The sequence below is a fragment of the Oreochromis niloticus genome, linkage group LG5 (genome assembly GCF_001858045.2).
Source record: "Oreochromis niloticus isolate F11D_XX linkage group LG5, O_niloticus_UMD_NMBU, whole genome shotgun sequence".
Classification (NCBI taxonomy): Eukaryota; Metazoa; Chordata; class Actinopteri; order Cichliformes; family Cichlidae; genus Oreochromis; species Oreochromis niloticus.
Genome location: NC_031970.2, coordinates 23,743,124 through 23,763,825, shown reverse-complemented (window position 1 = coordinate 23,763,825; position 20,702 = coordinate 23,743,124). Strand labels below are relative to the sequence as shown.

At 39.3% G+C, this 20,702-nt stretch overlaps 1 protein-coding gene across 9 annotated transcripts in view; it reads right to left on the bottom strand.

Moving 5' to 3' along the window:
* Positions 1-3,785: 3,785 nt before the first annotated feature.
* The window catches only part of scn8ab (sodium channel, voltage gated, type VIII, alpha subunit b), a 47,019-nt gene continuing 30,102 nt past the window's right edge, over positions 3,786-20,702 (bottom strand). For all 9 annotated transcript variants that reach the window (XM_019358942.2, XM_005469486.4, XM_005469487.4 and 6 more), the window contains 10 exons: positions 19,896-20,013; positions 19,595-19,749; positions 18,819-18,992; positions 13,534-13,656; positions 11,418-11,702; positions 11,281-11,334; positions 11,050-11,187; positions 10,726-10,830; positions 10,354-10,624; positions 3,786-9,304 (listed from right to left, as the gene is read on the bottom strand). In XM_019358942.2, the coding sequence (XP_019214487.1) occupies positions 8,139-9,304; positions 10,354-10,624; positions 10,726-10,830; positions 11,050-11,187; positions 11,281-11,334; positions 11,418-11,702; positions 13,534-13,656; positions 18,819-18,992; positions 19,595-19,749; positions 19,896-20,013 (2,589 nt within the window). In that variant the 3' untranslated portion in view covers positions 3,786-8,138. The remainder of the gene's footprint in view (positions 9,305-10,353; positions 10,625-10,725; positions 10,831-11,049; positions 11,188-11,280; positions 11,335-11,417; positions 11,703-13,533; positions 13,657-18,818; positions 18,993-19,594; positions 19,750-19,895; positions 20,014-20,702) is intronic.

The following is a 20,702-nucleotide window of genomic DNA, read 5'->3' as shown; positions in this document are numbered from 1 at the left end:
GAAGACAAAAGAAATTGATTCTGAAAACGAACCTTCAAAACCCAGCACACACTCACCGACCACTTCATTAGCTACACCTTGCTCATACTGGGTTTTATCCCCTTTTGCCTTCAGAGTTGCAATCATTCTTCATGGTATGGATTCAACAAGGTCCTGGAAACATTCTTCAGAGGTCTGTTATTTTCATATGATAATGTCACATGTTATATGATGCAATTCTTCTGTCTGGTACTGTGAAGGTATTGTTGTGCTCAAGAAACCAGTTTGAGATTTTGTGCAGAATAACCAAAATGTAAAGGAAAATAAGCTGCAGTCATGCTGCAACCCTGATATAGGAAAGCAGAAGAAACGGATGGATGGGTCATAAGACCAACACCACCAGTGTAAAGAAAGCATTGATTCAGGGTGGGATGGAGCCATGTTTTTATGTTGTTTACGCCAAACTCTGAATCTACCATCTGAATAAGACCAAATAACATTTTGTCCCATTTTCTGTAGCCTCAGATGCCTGTTCTGAGCTGACACATGGTGGTCTTTTGCTGGTGTAGCTGTGCATTCAGAGAAGGTCTTCTGCATACCTTGGTTGTTGCAAGTGGTTATTTGAGTTACTGTTGCCTTTCTATCAGCTCAAAGCAGTCTGGAAATTCTCCTCTGACATCAACAAGGCATTTTTGCTCAGTGAGCTGTCACACACTGGATATTTTCAGTTTTCCTGACCATTCGCTGTAAACCCTAGAGATAGTCATGTGGGAAAATCCCAAAAGATCAGCAGTTTTCTTAAATACTCGGACCAGCTTATCTGGCACCAACAAACACACCATTTTAAAGCCACCTAAATTACCTTTATCCTACCTTTCAATACAAGTCTCCTCTTTGATCAAGAGTGTGAGCTCTATTGATATTTTAATGTTTTGTATTTTTTCAAGTTGTAAGAAACCATATCATCATTTATGTCATGTACTTGAGCTCAAGAGAGTGAGAGAGAGAGAGCAGCGAGCCTGTGCTGACATGTCACAGACAATTTTTGTCCTCTCAGCCACAGTAAGTCTCGCCCTGCTGCAGCGTCAGTCATTTCACAGCAAAACTCTCTTCACCCAGGATAGTTTTTCCCTAAGCTTTTGTTTAAGGATCCTCTGTTTAAGGATTGTATTTTAACACACCTTAAGCCATATTCCTGACAGCAACTGTTAGTCCAGTCATCTACGATAAAGCTAACCTCTGCTCCTATTTAACAATTTCAATTCAGCATGCTTTCTCACCTAAATTAGGTCTAGGATTAAAATCAATGAAATTATTAACCTGACTTAGTTATATCTCCGCATTTGAGATCACAGGTGTGGAATAAGACAGCAAACGGAAAAAAAAAATTCAGCACATGACCCCCGTTTTGAATTGCTGTGTCTCTGCCCTTCTAATGACACTCACACTGCAGCAGCCAGACCAGTGCCACATAACAAGTATAACAGTGACACCTACAGGGTCCCCTCGAGATGGTTCTCACCACGTTGAATGTTAATCGTTGCCTTCTGTCAGTACACTTTAAAATATCTGCAGAAGTGTTAGAATGGGTTAAAGGAAATGAAGTCAATATAAAAATAGGAAAGCCATTATTACTCCAGCAAGTTCAGTTTATATCTTTTCAGTTATTGTCTTGCTTTATTTGTAAAAGTATGTTAATTAATCAAATGTATGGCTGCAGAATGGCAAGCACAGACTGTGATTAAAAATTTTGCATTAAAAGAACAAGAAAAATACAACCTAGTAACTGTGAATACATTATGCTTATCCTGCTTTGGGTCATCCAGTTATTTTAGTTTCTTCAGTGTGCAGAGTTCCTCCTTCAGTCCAAATAGAGACCTGTGCAATAGGACAAGTATACCTTTTTTGGGTTTTCCTGAACCACATATGGTCAAACATACTTTGAAATTCAGCCAGTCAAGTGAAAAAGTTAGTGTTAAAATGATGAAATGAGTAGTTCTTCTAGAAGAGGCTATATTTCTCTTTAGAGCCGGCAAACATTAAATATCTAATGTTTGTGATAAGTCCCCACAAAAATGAGCCATTTCAAAATTAAAAGTTACATCTAATTTTTTAATTGAATTTTAGAAAATCAAGCATTGAAAAAAACAATTAATTAATTTCGCCCCAATAATTTGTCTGTGAAGCCATTGTAGATGACTGCCAGGGCTCCACTTGCTCCTTTTCATTTTGTTTGGCAAGATCCCGTCTTGATGGGGAACTGCTGAATCCGGGATTAACAGCCTGAGAGGTAACATCTCGCCATACACCATAAGAGCACCAGAAAGTAACTTATAGTGCCTTATATTATTAACATTAACCCATCCCTAAATCTGTGGAAGTGGTGTTTCAACAAAGCCCACTAGAGGGTGTTAGATATCTGTAAGAAGGCATTTGAAGTATGCCAAAGCCATCTAGAGATTTTACAGATATAAATACAGTAGTCAAAGCCTGTGATATTTGCAGACAGGGGCAGGGATGGAAAACAAAACCCAGAAGGGAGAGTGGGTGCTGCACTCTATTAATAAATCAGGGAGTGGGAGTAAAATCAGCCAAATCGAGCTTTAAATATCAGTTTTACAATCAGTCTTTTTTCAGTCAGGTAAGAAGGGCAAGGAAAGCTGGAAGTTGACAGAGCTGACAAACAAATCTCTTATATGAAAAAGAATTCCTCGCCCACATTTGGTGAAGGAGATATTGCAGAATACAGCTGAATCCCTTTCCGTGCAACCCCTTACAGACACTCACAGCCTCCCTCTCTCCTTCATAAATCTGTTCCCACAACACACAACCTGACATATCAGACCAATGTTCTACTTAATCCACGTCCTACCTCTGCAGCGATGCACTTCTATACATTAGGATGCAAGGAGGACAGAAACCTAAAGAGAAGAAATGAAACAAAATCTCTGTGCTGTACAGTATTATAATGCACCTGGGTTATTTTACAACATCTACAGAGGGAAGCAACACATTTAGAGAAAGTGTGGAAATGAGCTGTTCTTCGCACACTCTGTTATTAAAATGGCAGTAGCAGTGGTCTGCAAGATGCACAATTCAGACAGTTGCAGCATGTGTGGCAGGAGGTGAAGGTTACATCCTCGGCGGCCGACTTGCTTTTCACTTGCATGTGCATGTGTTCACTGTTCTCATGTACTCCTCGTCTTCTTGAAGTAGATCCCTCTGCTTTGCTTGCTGTGGGCAAGGAGGCGCTATGCAGCGCGTTGTACAGTCTGAGCCTGTTGGGAACATGCTGCTGACTCAGCCCAGGCCACTGCATTCATCTATCTGCACTGCAGTGCTGTCTCTCTCCTCCCCGCCCCACCACCCGCCTGCCTCACTCAGTGCACCACCTTACACACACGGAGGAGGAGGGCGGGGGGGGGCACATGCAAGCACACACCTGCCATCTTACTACAGTTTCACCATGACACACCCAAAACACGGCAGATCAAAGAGTCGCATTCAGGTAACACCAACAGAAACGATGTCATATGCATACTCCTGCAGGAAGGCTGTGTTCTCGTTCTCACAACTAAACAAACTACAGAGTTCTTTAATGTAGTCTCTGTCCCTCCCTGTCTACTGCAACCTGCACACATTCCCTTCCTTGCAATTTTTGTGATCATCAGCAACAAACAAAATTACCTTTTTTAAAGTGTCAGTAATTTTCTTAAATAGATAACACAGATTATGATGCGATACATCATCAGACTTTGTATGAGAACCATGCATTGCAGAACCAAAAATGACACCAGCCAGAGGAATAACTGGAAGGCTGCTTTATTGTTTGGAAATAGATTCGTGCTCAAATGAAGACATTCTTTCACTGATTCTCATTTAACTTCCAATGTGGTTGTGCGACACGTGTTATCTTTCTGACTGTATTAGTGGCAAGAGACAATGACAGTCAAAAGGGTTTTTTCAGTTAAAGTAGTTTCAAAGAAAAGAAATGTATCTCAGTCATGCTACAAAAGAATGGCCTCATATACCATTTGGTAAACCAACATTAGGAAATGAGCTGTAGTGTAAAACAAAAGGCAAGCTGTTCTTTTGCTAGCCCGAGAGCCAGTAAACAGAACACACAGAGAGCACTTCTACTACATGACTCTACAAGATGTTAGTCCAGACAGTCTAATCTAGGTGGTGAGTTTTTCAGTTCAGGTTATTTTCGAACTCAGTACATTGCGTCTATCGTGCTCCGTTTTGATTCACTTCGATGGGTGTTGAGATTCTCATTGCTGATTTATCGACAGACTAAATAGAAAGCTAAAAAGGCACGTGCCGTTAAGAGATATTGCACCATAAACAAACACACAGACAGTTAAGACAACTAACCCTTAAAATCATTATTATTATATCATATTGAAAGTGACAGCGAAATTAAAGGTGAGCTCCAAAACTACAGCAGTGTGTTAACGGGAAACATGGAGGGTTAGAGCTGCAACAAGCAAAAGAAATCGTCACACAGAGTGAGCTGTGGCTCGTAGTTGGGACACACGAGTTAACCAGCAGTCGCCTGCAAAAAGGCTGGGAGTGTGTGTGTGCGTGTTTGTGTGCGCATGTGCGTGTGTGTGAATCAGTTTAACCTTGTGTCTACAATATAGGAAAGTAGGGGCAAGACATCGTCACACATGTACAAAAGGGTATGCTGGTAGTGCAATCCTCTAACCAAGGCAGGCTCCACATTTCTCAGCAAGCAGCCAGTACAACACCATGCATTGTACGCTGGTACCCAGTATGCACAAGTCCTGGGCAGGCCAGAGTTTTGGTTATTTCTCTGAACATACCACACAAAGAAAGAAGCATGATCAGTTACACTCTGGGGCTCTGGTTTCACCTCAATGCAAGGAGTGGACAGGAGAGTTGAGTTACAGACACTGTTCTAATGTATATATACTATATATATATAATGGTAGAATATATATATAATATATATGTAATATAGCTCTGTATATGCACATATGAATTTATACAGTTTTTATTACAATCAGTTTTTTTTTAAATATAGATTAGCTTACTTCCCTCTTTTTTGTGAAATGTGAATCAAAAAAGAAAGAAAGAAAGTAAAAACCTATCCCATCTAACAAATGCGTCACAGCCTAACAAGTGTGACAAGGGGTGTCAGCTGGAAGCCATTCTATTTACGGTTATTAATATTTAGTGTTAGATTAATAGCTGTAGTTTTTCTTTTTTTTAAGTAATCCTGTATTTACAAAAAAACTACACATGCTGTTAAAATAATATAATACATTATTTATAGCCTCTTAAAAAGTCCAGTCTTAGCTTTTGCAGTTTGTGCCCTATAGAACGAAGCCTGAATTTTATTTCTTTTTTCCCCCAAATGGATGTATGTGTATCGATTTTTTATTTTCCCACTTTCTTCCTGTCAATCTCGTATTCGTGGAGGTCTCGGAGAAAATGGACGGCAGTAGCTTTTACGTTTGTCATTCAGCGTTTTTTATTTGGTTCAAGGTAACACCCACACTGATTTTCGAGATCTCATGCAGCAACTGGACCATGGAACTTGAAAACGGATGAGGAGGAGTTGGGAGCGGCTTATAAACGGGAAGTGACATCACTGGACGACAGGAAGTGCAAAAGCTCTGGTGTGGTGCCTAGGCTCACAGCACCGTAAAGATGCATCCAGTGCTCTGCCTGATTATTTGGTATTTGTTATGCATTAGAGCGATAGGGAGAAAAACATGGCAAATGAGATGCTTGGAGCACTTGTTGTTGGTGAATACTGAAATCTGGGCCGATCCACTGAACAATCCCCTTCTGCTTCAGACGGAATTAAGAGTGCTGCTCAAACCAACGTGTCCCAATTCACTTTCATGACATCGCCTCACAGTGTTTCCTATATCTGGCTGCTATCAGGGTGAACATTAGTTTGTTTACTGAAATTAACTGGGACCAGACTGCAGTCCATAATGACTATTCATATAAACGTCACCATTACAAGCGAGCGCAATGATGCCGTTTCATCGAGATGCTTCTAGCCCTGTAGTTCTAAGCATCGTAAGCAGGAAGCACTAAAGTGGCCCCTGACCGGGCGACTGTCAGCAACGCAACAGCCAGCCAAGATCATTGTCCATCAACATGGCATAAAACAAAAGAGTAAAACATGATTTCATAAATACTCCCATCACATTCACTTGCATTTTGTTGCAGAGCTCATAATAGTACATTTATAATATCTCCTGAGAAAAAGGGATGAATTTTTCAAGCATTGCATACATTTCTTGGGTCTCTGTCTAATAACGACAGCGAGAAAACAGACTGGGCAGGGCATACTTAACCCAATCCCACTCCATGGACAAAGGGCAACAAGGGATAACAAGGCAGGTCTCTTTGGCTTCTCCACGCACAATGTTCTCATCACCCATTCATTATTTCCCATTTCTCAATAAAATAAGATACTACTAATATGTCTCATCACAAGATGGTTTCTCTAAAAGTAAATGCACAAAATAAAGACAAGACATGGAAATTATATCCTGAAAGAAAATAACAACAACAAAAAAGATACATACATTTACATTTTGTGTAAGTAAATTAACCTAACAAGGATCAAAACTCTTGTCGGCCCTTTCAGAAAAGGTCTAACCACCCACAGAGAAACATTAGAAATAGAAAGGAGTTTGCCATACCTGTGAAATCCCCACAAACCACTGACAGCAGGATACCCACAATGCCCGATTACACAAAAATAAAGGCAGATGGTATGGAGCATTACATAGGTGCATACAAATTATAAATATAAGCTTCTTTTTTTTCATTTCAAAGTGCTGTGCCCTTGAAAATACTGTATTTCTGTCCAAATTAACCAACATTTCAGTCCCATGACACACACAAATATCTCTCTCTAAATCTTACACACTCAAAATCTCCAAAGCAGCAACTATTTACTTATTTATTAATTTTTTATTTCACCCACTGATGCACTGATGCTATCATTTCCCGACATATATCATTCTTCCATCTGTAGAGACAACAGATTTAAACACAGTAATTTGAAATGTGCTGAGTAATGAGATCAAAATTTGGATCCATTTTAAGCTGATCACCCCCCCCTCCCCACATCGCTTATCTTTGTGGAACAAATTACTCTGAACTTTCAAATTTCGAACATGTCTTGATCGTACAGTCGAGCCACCGTCGTGGTCTGAGTATTAGTGTCTTGTGGACTATGATAATTCATGCAAAGATTTCTGATCAAAACATGCCATCATGCAAGTCATTTCTATGCATTGAACAAGCACACTTATTATTTGTTTGGAAATCTTTCTGAGTAAATGTTAAGCCCTTGGCCCGAGTTGACTCCATAATAAACAGACACTTATTCAATTTGGTGTGAAAGCCCATGTAAAAAAAAAGGATTTCGATGTGGATTATAACAAAGATAAAATGAGTAGAAGAGTTGATTGACATGGGCAAACTGTTGGATATTGTTCTTTTTTTTTCTTCTGTTTGCATTTTTGCTGCTCAAAAAAAACAAAACGAAAACAATTTCTAGCTCAATAAAACAAAAAAAGTAGTTCACACTGTTATTTGTGTCTTTCACTCACCTTCTGTTTGCTCATAGAGTGAGTGTGCCATTTGTTCCTTTATACATTTCTGTATTAAACGACACAGAAACACTCTGTGGCTGCTGCAAGAAGGTGTTTCTTCAGCAGCGAGCAGCATCCTTGTTGTCTTTCACAGTACTGTCTTCCATAAGAAAACCATTCCTTGCATCCAGGCGCGTGATTTTTTTGTTGTTGTTTTTTCCATTTCACCTCTTGGTGTAGAGTTTTCTCAACTTATCTGTAAGACCAGTCATAAGTGAGCGGTATGGGACGCAGTCTGTTTTGATTGACTTTTTGTTAAGTAGTCCAGATACAGAGTCGCACAGTATGCTGATTATGTTTGGTTTGACTAAAGTCCAAGTCTTCAAGCTGTAACAGACCAAGATGCTTCTCTCTGCATCAATATAAGAATGAAGTCTGTAAACAAAATTACTGAAGACTTTTTTTTTTCTGACTTGCAAATGAAATAATCTGTACAACTGTGTTGGTGAGTTTTCGCTCGCATTAGTATCATCTTTTTGTTATTACTGTGAATATACATCCAGTGGCCTAACATTTGGATTCCCTGATGTCTTTTTGGTTTCTTCCTTTCTCTTTCCTTCCCCCTTTGCCCTCATTGTTGTCGTCCTGTTTCTCCTTCTCAGGTTTGGTTACACTGTCATAAGAAGGCAGGGAGGCAGTTGAGGGTGTGCCCTCCTTCTTTTCTTGTTCCTGATTGTTACCACCATTCTCGTCTTTGTTATTGGCTGGTTTGCGCTTACAAACAAAACCCCGCCTGGCCAAATAGGAGCGGTAGGCCCTTTGAATGATTCTGGCAGACACATCCTCCTGCTTGCGTCTCAGAGTGGTGGTGATAGGCTCATAAGAGACCTTGGAAGGATTGGCAGCCACGAAACGCTCCTCCATTTGTTGCCTCAACATGTCCAACTCGCCGCTGTCACCCAGCACACGCTTGGTGAAGGCAAAGAGGATGTCCAGACAGTGTATGCGGTCTCCACTCACCATAGGCATGTCCATTGCAATCAGTTCAATGGTGTTAGGCTTGGGCACGCGGAGTGGGTGTTCGAGTGCATCTGCAAAGTCAGAAAGCTTGGCATAGGTGATGAACTGGGAGGCATCCGGGTCAAACTTCTCCCAAATTTCATAAAAGGTCTCAAAGTCATCCTCACTGAGTGGGTCTGCACTCTCCTCCGTGGCCACGCTGAAATTCTCCAGGATGATGGCAATATACATGTTGACTACAATCAGGAAAGAAATGATGATGTACATAACAAAGAAGAAGATGCCCACCGATGGGTTGCCGCAGTCTCCCGTAACAGGGGTCCCAGGGTTCTCCAAGTAGGGGTCACAGTCCGGAGGGTAGTTCAGAATAGGCAGCAGAAGGCCGTCCCATCCCGCGGACGTGGTGATCATAAACAGGATGATCATGCTGTTGCCAAAGGTTTCAAAATTGTACATGTCATCAATTCCAGCCCCGTATTTCACATAGCCAAAGTTAGACATTCCAAAGATGGAGAAAATGAACATAACCAGGAAAAGAAGGAGGCCAATATTGAACAAGGCAGGAAGTGACATCATAAGGGCAAACAGAAGAGTTCTGATTCCTTTGGCCCCCTTGATGAGACGCAGGATCCTGCCGATACGAGCCAGACGGATCACCCTGAACAGCGTTGGTGAGACGAAGTATTTCTCAATCAGGTCAGCCAGAAACATTCCTGAAATTCAAAGGAAGGAAAAACAAACACATGTTAGTTAATGCTGAGACAAAAGCCGACTGAATGCTTTACACTATTACCCCATTCCACACAGCAGGAAAAAAACCATTGATTCTTCATTATTTGTTAGTAATTCATCTGTTTTTATACAGCACGAGGATCACAACAAAAAGCCAGAAAAAACTGTATGGCAACGTTTGAACTGAAGACATTTGAAAGAAAGAAATTGAAGTTTTTTTTATATTTGATTTTATGTATACTGGGCAAAAGTCCAGCAATCCCTCATTTCTTTATATTTCTTTATATTTACTTGGAAAATGGGAAATATTTCTTTACACCAGCTTTGTTCTTTAACTGAGCCTGAACTCTCTTATGCAGCTTTCCTGAGGCTGATTTTCAGTCCAGTTCTTGAGTAATTTGGCATACCTCAGCCTTTTCTCAATGTTTCCCTTCCATAAGATTGGCTTTAAATCTTTTAACAGCACAGTTGCCCACCATGCTGAGATAAGCCAAGTTTTTAGCTATTTTGTTGGTACAAAAATAAAATTTTATCCCTGTCAAACTATGTTATATTTGACATTTTTCATAGATTCGATTAAAGAAATGGAACCAAATTATGGATTTTTGTGACAGGCTACTAGCAAGAAAGTGGAGAACTATTGCTCAACACCACTGTAAAAATTCCAAGAAAGCCTGGCTGCTTGGAAGCAAAATATAAAGAAATTAGGGGAGATGAACTTTTGCACAGAAATGTCAGACAAGACCAGGAGATTTTAAATTTCACCTTCTGACACGTTGCACACATTAGTGCTACATATATTTTAATTCATATATATTACCACTGCTAGAAACACAAAGTGTGGTTTAGGCAAGAGAGCTGCCTGAACAGAGTTTGCAGGAGGCCACACACAGGTTAGGTTAAAGACTGGCTCATGTTTGAGCCGTGTGCGTCTGCAGTACGTGAATGAAATTGTCTCATTTGATCCATTTCCAGTAAAGCTGCTCCCGACTTTTCCCCTCATGCATAAACAGCCTTTTTAAATACTTGCCCACAATTGAAAGGATGACCACAACCACATCGAAAATGTTCCAGCCATTGGTGAAGTAATAGTGACGCAGTGCGAAGAGCTTCAGTACAAACTCGCAAGTGAAGACAACAATGAAGACAAAGTTGACCCAGTAAAGCACATTCTCTGTCTCCTCCGACTGATCGTCTGTCTCCACCATCATAGTGACCATGTTGAGGCAGATGAGCATCATGATGGAGATGTCAAACACCTGCTGCGTCACAAAGTCAAACACCATGCCCTGGATTTTGTTCTGAGGAGAAGCGAGAAGACAGAAGAGGGATGTTGGAATGATTTTCTTAATTGTTTTTAGAAATGTAAATTGCGTGAAGGAGAAGGGAGGAGAATATTTACCTGGGGCCTGGGTATTGGTTTCTGTGGTTTCTTGGACCCTAGTTTCTTCATTGCATTGTAATACTTCTTCTGCTCTTCTGTCATGAAGATATCCTGACCTCCAAAGTAAAGGGACAAAAACAGTTTGGTTACAATCTGCAGGACCACATATTCCAGTGCTGGATATACTTTCAAAAAAAGCCAAAGTCAGCGGTGTAGATTTTATGATATTTTGGGACATACATCTGTCTTCTTGATTATAGTGTAATTGACTGTTTCATCTAACTCTGGTAAGAAAGTAAAAATGTGTATATTTGAGAGATAAATGAAGAAAAGCAATCTTATCTTTTTCTTTTGTTGATTGAAGTTATCAATGATGACACCAATGAAGAGGTTTAGGGTAAAGAATGAGCCAAAGATGATGAATATGACAAAGTAGATGTACATGTACAAGTTGTCCTCATAAATGGGCTGATCCTCCACCTAAAAATTGCCATAAACAAAAAAACATATTAAAAAAAACTGTAGGTCCTCCTGATGTGAAAGTCAGACTATCTGTAAACTGAAAAAGCGTACCTTTCTAGAATCTATTGCCGCATACATGATGTCCATCCAGCCTTTGAATGTTGCCTGCGATGGTGGCAGTCACAGTGTGAGAAAACAGGCTGAACGCAAATATACAAATGAGAAGTAGCAAAAGAAAAGTTTCTCACCACTTGCAGGAGTGCCAGGTATCCCGCGCCCACGTTGTCAAAATTGATCTTGACGTTCTTCCATCTGACTTCAGTATAGTTATCACTGATGAGTTTCAAGCACTCTGTTTTGTTGTTCACCTCATGCGGTAGAAAGTACTCCTCAGATGTCTCATTGAAACAATAGTAATACTTTCCAGCAAACAGATTGACACCCATGATGCTGAAGATGAGCCAGAAGATGAGACACACCAGCAACACATTCATGATTGAGGGAATTGCACCCACCAAGGCGTTCACTACAACCTAAAAAGAACAGGGGGGCGGGGAGCAGACAAGAGTGTATATTAGCAATCAAATACCACCTGCTTGTAGATGTTATAACATTTTGCACAGAAACACACACTTACATAGAAATGCACATTCTTTCCCTCCCTTAGAGACTCAAGTTGCGTTATGTGATTGCTTAGCAAAAATTCATGCCAATCATAATAACCTACAAGCGAGTATAACAACAGGGCACAATACAATGCACAACAAGTCAAAACAAAGTGTAAAACTTTGATTATTTCAACTTTTAACAGAAAGCCATGCTTAAAATAGTTTGTCTTATTGGTTTTGGTAATAAAGGGGATATTACAAATTTTAAAAATCATCACTTTTGACTGTCAGCATTTAAATTAAGTAGTACAGTTTTCTAACAGCTCAGTATATTAAACTAAAATTCGTTACAATTAGTTACAATTCATTTTAAAGTTATCCTTTTGTAGCTTCTCATCCACATTATCAAATTTTTTTGTATTGTGCCCCAGCATTATTGTTATTCCCATTAAACGTATATTGCATTCATACACACTCGTATACTATTTGTGTTCCAGTATGTCAGGAGAACATTTGTGTTAGCTATGCCCAGTCAATGCAACAAATTAATTCAATCAATTAAGTTATGATTGCATGAACTGTTAATATAAAAGATAACTTTACTGTCCTGAATGATATACAGCTGTTAGAATTAAGAGGAAAACACAGGAATGTGCATTTCCAAACACCAAGCCATGGAAACAGAAAGCCAAATAAACCAAAACTATAGGCAAACATCAAACGTCAAAATTATTTGCGTTTCTTTTACACTCTAGTGTTCTGTCTAATGTTGTAATATAGAGACAATGCAGCTATGCGATAACTTAATATAACTGCAAAACGGTGATCATGAAAATCATGGTGATGAAATTCACTGAGGAGTGATGAGCAAGGATGTCAGGGGAGGGGGTTATGCAACCAGAAGTTTGTTGATCTTCCAGTGTGACAATGCCAAAGCCAAACTGTGATAATATCAGATAACAGGACACTTGAGCCAGAGCAAAAGCCAGAAGATGCTGAGCCCAGGCACGATAAAAATTTGTGTGTTTTTTTTTTGCCCAGCAACAACTAGAGGCTGACCCAATCCATCACATGAAATAACCAGATTAAACCAGATTCTGTTTTGTTTGTTTATTAGTTAAAACTCTGGAGTTACATCACAACTACTGATGTAGAAACTATGCACACACTTAAGGACAGACTTAACTGTGTGCACCATGTAAATGAAGTATGCACAAAGATTGACTACGTGCGCAGATTTGGATATCAGTTCATTTGAGCTGGGGGCTCTGTAGCACTTAACAGACCGCATTTTGGGTCTGTGTCATAACCCTATTGCATGGCTCAGCTTGAATTTGTTTTGCCTGACAGTTCAAACCAACCTCTAGTTGTTCCCTCAGCTGGTACTAAACAGAGCTTTTATTGTAGCGTGCTGAATCACTCAAGCAAAAAATTGGAGTGCAGTCTACTTTTTTAAATAAAGCATTGGACAGAGTTTAATTTTGTTAATATTTGGAATCACTGCTAAATGCCTTAAAATAATGCTAAATTTATTATATATGAAAATGAAACATGATTAATCAAATCAGATGTATGATGACCATCTGAGATGATCTGCGTCCATGCAAAAAGCTTCTCACTAATCCAAGGACTCATCTTAAAAAAAAAGTCCCCTCAGAGACATTTAAAAATCTATTCTGCCATCTCTAGCATGCGCTGATACTTTGTATTTATTCGGCATGCAAAAGGACCAGCTGCCTGGTATCTTGGGTCTTACCCTCATCCCTTCAAAACGTGACAGGGCCCTGAGGGGTCTCAAGGCCCTCAGTGTCCTGAGTGATTTAATCGGGCCTAGATCGGAGTAGCCCAACGCATTAGCTATAAGGGTGACTATAGACACCTACACAGATAGGGACAGAAGAAGAGGGAAAGACAGAGGCAAAGGAAGAGAGGACCCACACAGTTAGAGGGGAAATAGAGAGAAAGGTGGACTCTACATAAAGTGTAAGGATGGCTGAATGGTTATATACAGATATATATAAGTACATATATAGGTTATATATGTGTAAGTATATGTATCTATATAGCATAACGGTTAAACAGGAGTTATTACAATAAACAACGGTCAATAAAGTGTAGCCCAGACTTCTTTTTTGTTCTTTTCTTTTTAAAAAAAATGTGTTTGCTTATGTTTGAGTTTGGTTTAGTTTGGCAAGCCAGTCTAGCGTGATAACCAGCTTAACAGCACAGTGAGCACACCTGGAAAGAAACTTGTGGTTGACACAGTGAGAGGAAGAGAAGAGAGTCAAACAAAGGGAAAAATTAGAGGAGAGATGAGTTCACAAACACTAAATCAATGTGACACAATAATATACACACAGTACACGATACAAAACAGTACAGTTTCCACATCAGAGGGCATTGTACTTAAAGAAGGGAGAGAAAACGCAGAAGCTGATGACAGCTCTCAGGGTTAGAAGAGAGGAAAAACCTGTGAAAGTAGGAGTCCCACCACAGCACATCAACCTTACCCTGGACCCCCAAACACCGACCCCTCAGTCCCTCTCGACAGCTGCACAACGTCTCTCTTAACTTAAAGAGAGACACAGTTATAGGAACCTGCTGTGAGAGAGAGGACAGGTCAGTGTTAGGGCAGAGGGCTGCATTAAAAAAATCTGGATTAAGTTATCAGACTATACTGAGACGTCTTCATATTTCAGGGTTAAGCAAAAAAAAAAAACTCCACCATGTAATTTGAATTATTTAACCCTCTTGTCTTCCATCATGAGTATAGGACAGACCCCCTACTATTATTGTTGGGAAGAGAGGATCCACTTCACAAATTTAGAAAAGCTTTACTTAGCCTACATGAAAATTGTAAAAAAAAAAAAAACTGAACATGTCAAATGTTTAAACTGAGAAACACTTCAGCTATTATTCCATTTATTTATATCAACATACTTTATATGGTAAAGTAATGACCCTACAATATTACAATAAATATATAGTGTATCTCCAGCATGATATCCTTCATATTATATATAAGCTTCAGAGGAACATATGCTGCCATTTAGTTACCCCCATGAAAATTTCATTTTCCCCAAATACTGTTAAAAAGAGCAATTTTAACACAGTTTTCCCAAGTATCCTAGTTTTATTTTGGATGCTTACATTATTTTACTTTGCACTAAGAAACATAATTATTTCCCATTATTTCCTGGCATGTGTGCTTGTGCAGATCAGCCAATAAGCTTCACTTTAGTCATTGGAAGACAAAGCAACGACCCAGACCCAGTTTTGCTACCAACTGCTTGAGGTTTTCATTTAAAATCTTCACATATCCTTCTTTCTTCATTTCTTCCACCTTGATGAGATTTCCAGATCCAGATGCACTGAAGCATCCCCACAGCTTAATGCTCCCACCACCATGTTTTGCTGTAGGGATGGTGTTCTTTGGCTTGTATGCCTTGCCCTTCTTTCTCCAAATATAAGCAGCATATCTGTGGCTAAAAATCTCTGCTTTTTTCTGATCTTCTCCTTAGCTTGTTTCAGTCTGGTTTGCAGGTGTAGGGTTACCCTAACTCTCTGCAGTTGTCCTGGGCTCTGTAGCCACATCTCTCACTAGTTTTCTTTCCACTCTCTTTGAAATCTTTTGCTTTCTGTCTCTGCCAGGCTTGTTCTGTACTGTGTTACTCTCTTTGAATTTCTTGATCACACTTTGCTCCAGTTCTTGACACTCAGGAACGCTGTGATAACCTTCCATATACATCTCCTGCTTTGTGAGCAATTCTTTTTCTCAGGTCTAAACCGAATTCTTTTGTCTTTGGCACGACACTTTCTAAAGTTATAGCTCAAACCTTTGCTGAAGTTTTTACACTGTGTGTAAATTGGAAGATAACCCTGAGTTTTAACTTGATTTTGCAAGCTTCAAGCATTACAAAGTTAATGCGCATCCTTGCACAGCAGTGCTCTGTGCTTTTGCTCCATAAAATGGTCCGTTTTTCAGGAGTCTAACAATGGTAATTATTAGGTCATTTTTGTTTTGTGTGCAAATACAAATAATTTATGCTTTCTAAAGAAAACTAGTATGTTTAAAGATGTTATGTTAAAAATCACTTGCTCATTAATGGGAAATGTTTGACAAAAATTGTACTTATTTATATCTTTCATAGAGTAGACCTTACTTAACCAGACAATGCAAAACCAGCTGGTCTGCTTAAAAGTCCAGATCAGAAAACCACTGATACTATTTGAAGCACTATAAATGCCAAAATTTAACAAAGGAGGCTCTAACTGTGAAGTTTCTAAGCAGCTACAGAGACAAATAAAAGAAAGATGCTACACATTTGTAATATAAATATCTAAACCCTTTTTAAATGATTTGCTGACATATCATTTAAAGCGACAATATCATTTCTCAGTTTTAACATTTGGCTGTTTTATATTGATTGTTCTTATATACAGCCAAGTAACTGCATATTGTTTTGATTTACATTTAAAGGGCTTTCTATGGAAGTGAATATATATCTCAGTCCAGTAATAATGTTGGTTTTATATGAGCAGTGTGTATATATGTAATATACACAGACAGTGATATTAACATCTTCTGCATAACATTGTATTATAAGTCTCACAAATGTTGCGTATGCACTCACTGGCCACTTCATTTGGTTCACCTGTTCAACTGCTCATTAACTAATCAGCCAACCACACGACAGCAGCTCAGCACATGTAAACATGGCCAAGATGACCTGCTCAATTTCAAACTGATTTAAATGACTTTGAACGCAGTGTGGTTGTTGATGCCTGAACAGTTGGTCTGCGTGTTTCAAAAACTGCTGAGCTACTGGAATTTTCCCACATGACCATCTCCAGGGTTGACAGAGAATGGTCTGAAAAAGAAAAAAATATCCACTGAGCGGCAGTTCTCTGGCTAAAAATGCCTTGTTGATGCCAGAGGTCAGAGGAGAATGGCCAGTCTGCTTTAAGATGACAGGAAAGCATATTAACTCAGATAAACACTCCTTACAACAAAGGTACGCAGAAGAGCATCTGTGAATGCACAACACATCTACCTCTGAAGCAGATGTGCTTCAGCAGCACTGGGTGTGGTCTTCTGCACTCCTTTTAACTAAGAACAAGAACATGAGGCTACAATTTGCACGGCCTCACCAAAATTGGACAACAGAAGAAAAATGCTGTGTGTTCTGATGAGTCTCGATTTCTGCTGCAACATTTGGATGGTAGGGTCAGAATTTGGCATAAACAACATGGGTTCATCCTGTCTAATCAATGGTTCACAGTGCTGCTGGTATAATGTGTGGGAGACATTTTCCTCTGGGGTCTTGCTGACCATTTTTATCTCTTTATGACCACAGTGACCATCTTCTGATGGCTCCTTCCAGTAGGAGAACATACCACTGGTTTCTGGTATCTTAACAATGAGGTCACTGAAATCAAATGACCTTCACAGTTAGCAGATTCAGTCCAATAGAGCACCTTCACATCTTTCTAGAAGGTGATGTGGAGATTCATATCATGGATGTGCAGCCAGTAAACCTGCAGCAACTGTGTGATGCAGTCATGTCGGCATGAACCAAAATCTCTGAGGAATGTTTCTGGCACCTTGTTGCATCTGTGCCACAAAGAATTAAAGGAGATCTGAAGACAAAAGGGGATCCAACATAATGCTAATTAAGAATAACTATTGAAGTGGCCGTGTGAAGACTCACACACTTATTCTTTGTCCTTCTTTTGTCCTTCTTGTGGGCAGCAGTGTCATTTGGTCAGTTTCTCCAAACCTTAACATCTTCTACTGCTATATTCAAATGATTCTTTGACCACCTGATCTTTTGTACATGATCACTGAAAGTTAGTGGCCAGATTCCAATCGTAATTTATATCTTGATAACCGAGGATGTTTGTTAAAAACAAAGACAGGTGTTTGTGAAGCAACCTGACTACTCCTCTGTTCTTTGTTCTCAACAAACTATTGTGACATTACATATTGTAAAAGACAATCAGGCAGTAACTGAAAATAAATGATATACACAAATAATCATAAAAATAAATGCACACATATGGTATGTGTGCAGGGTAAACACACTTACAATTTCTGACCCCATCAGGAATACAACATACATTACTACATTCCTATTAAACATAACTAAATGCTTGTTTATATGTATGATGTTAACATAGACAGACTGGCACTTCACAATTAAGGGTGAAGATAAATTGGTGGTCAAAGGACAAATAAAATAAATTAATGACTTAGCACAACAAAGGACATAATAAAAAAAACACACATATATATATATATAGAAATCAATATTACGACAAGACAAAAAATATAAATTTATTGCTAAATATATAAAATTGAATTAAATTACAAATTTTGAGGAAAAAATCAATTGGATTTGGAAAGGTCCGTGTCAGGGACTGAAATGATCAACTAATTAAATAAATTGTCAATAAAAATATCATTGAATGTATGCCATCACATTCGGGGATCAATCACTTTAATTGTCAAATTTCCAAATTATTCTTTTCCTCAAAAAGGAAAGAATTCACGTGAGAAACAGATCACACACAAATGAGAGAAAAGGATAATCCACATATGAATTACAGTAGCTGTCAAGAGAGGGATACACTGAATGCCTCAGCAGGCCAGATTTAACATTCAGGACAGAGAGGCCATTGTGCTACTGAAACTAAGCAAAATCTCCAGGCTTCATGACAGAAGCATGGAGCAATGTGAAGATGCGTTTCTGTGGTCCCTGGTGTTTGTAGACACTGCTGACTAGATAAAGAGGTCTTTGACCCAGCAGTGCAGGAACTGTTATCTCTCTAGTTTTTAGCTAAAGGAATAAAAGAATGTTTTTTGAGACATTCGCCCATTTGGTAGAAACAAAAACCAAACATACGTGTTTCCCCAGTAGAGCATCTTTTCTGTGTGACAAATGACTCACTGACTTTGAACTCTCAAATCTGTGGATGTTGCGATCTTAAACTATCATCATGTGGCCAGTATGTAACCAAGCCACATACAAATGTACTTACATCAACAATGAAGAAGTCCAACCAGCACCAGGCATTTGTAAAGTACTTGACAAAGCCATAAGCCACCCATTTCAGCAACATCTCCAGGATGAAGATGTAGGTGAAAACACGATCAGCATACTCCAGGATGATACGGACTGTCTTCCTCTGTTCTATGTACACGTCCTCAAAGGCCTAAAGAGCAGAAGAGAAACATCACACAGACAATATGCATGGCATGAAACAACCAGTGTTATTATCTGTACGAAGGTCTTTTCATTCTTCTAAATCACCTGGGTTAGAATTTTGAAGCTGAATGACATGCTGTGTTCATTTGTTGTTGACAATAAGTTGTTTACACCATGCAGAAAAATAACTGATAAACATAACCATATCAGACTAGGGTGATGGTTCCCTTCATTCCCTGTTTCCATTCTTCCACATATAAGTGTTTGTCTTTACCTCCCACCTGGATAAAGCTGCAAGCCTAAGCTAGAAACTCCTGGTTGAAAGCTTGGTGCATTACAGCACTTTGCTGTCCATTATCAGCAATAATATCAAGAGCAGTTGCAGAAGAAAAGCACAAGATGATGCTTGCTCACATTCTCAGAACTAAATGCAATCATTAACTGATTTTGTTCATGTTTTTCTAATTTGTTGCTTGTATCCTTGCTTTGACGTGCATTTTATCATAGTGTTAATTAGACATTGTAGTAGGGCAATTAGATTGTTTGTGAGAGCGTGCAAAACTGGAAACATGTTTACGGTACAGTGTGTGTGTGTGTGTGTGTTCTTACCAGGGCCCCACTGCTGAGCAGGATCATGAAGATGATCAGGGTTTCAAACCAGTTGTGTTCCACTATCAGGTAGCAGGTCTTCCTCAGGAACCACCAGTATTTCCCCCAGCCGTGAGTGATGGGAACATCACAGCACTTATATTTGGCCACACACTCTGCATGCCAAATGAAAACACGACTGTTGATATACATCATGGATTGAACTGTGAATAAGCTGTCATTAACACAGTAACACTGATAACACATTGTGTGGGTTTGTTGTTATTACTAACCAAAAAGTCAAAAATTAATCACCACTTACCATCTGTCCAGCAGGCTTCTGGGTCAAGATACTCCTCCACAACCTCCACCACTGCCACCTCCTCCACATCAGGCTTGATGTCTATTGTGCTGCCCTCAGACGAGCTGGTGTCATCCAGCTAGGACAAAGAGATCAGTTCAACCTCTTAGTTTCTCTCTGAATGTTATAGGTTCAGCAGTGAGATGCTGAAAGCGTACAATATGTATAAGGCACAGTGCCAGTGAAGCCATTACATTAATGCACTCTTTGGGTTTATATGCATGACATGATTTATAAATGGAGGTATACACGTTACGGCCATGTAGCGCAGTTATTAAAGTCATGTTAGTCACTAGAGATAATCAGTAATTCTTTGAACTGTTAATAATAGTCATTATACGGTGGCCCTGAGAGGTCAAATGCATTGAAAACACCAGCAAACAGCAAACACTCAAAACAGAACCTAAGTAGAAAAAAACAAAACCTCACAAAACACAATGGAAGGATTGCACTGGCACACATTTGAAAGAAGTGGAGGATTTATCTGTGTTGTGAGGGAAAAGAGGATGCAAGGTAATGTGCGTTTTAATCGCACGATTCATTTAATACTTTAGATACACGTTTGCTATTAGTCGTTTACTGTTAGCTCCATTAAAAAAAATTAACAAACACTCAGGACAGTTCAGTTCACTGAAGTGTGAATGCGCATTTTTATCAACATTCACGCTTTCTTCCACCATTTTTTAAAATTCTTTTTACAAAATAGCCATCATGCTTTTCTGACTGGCCTTCGCCCTGCAGCGTGCCCTCTGGCCGGCTGTAGCGCTG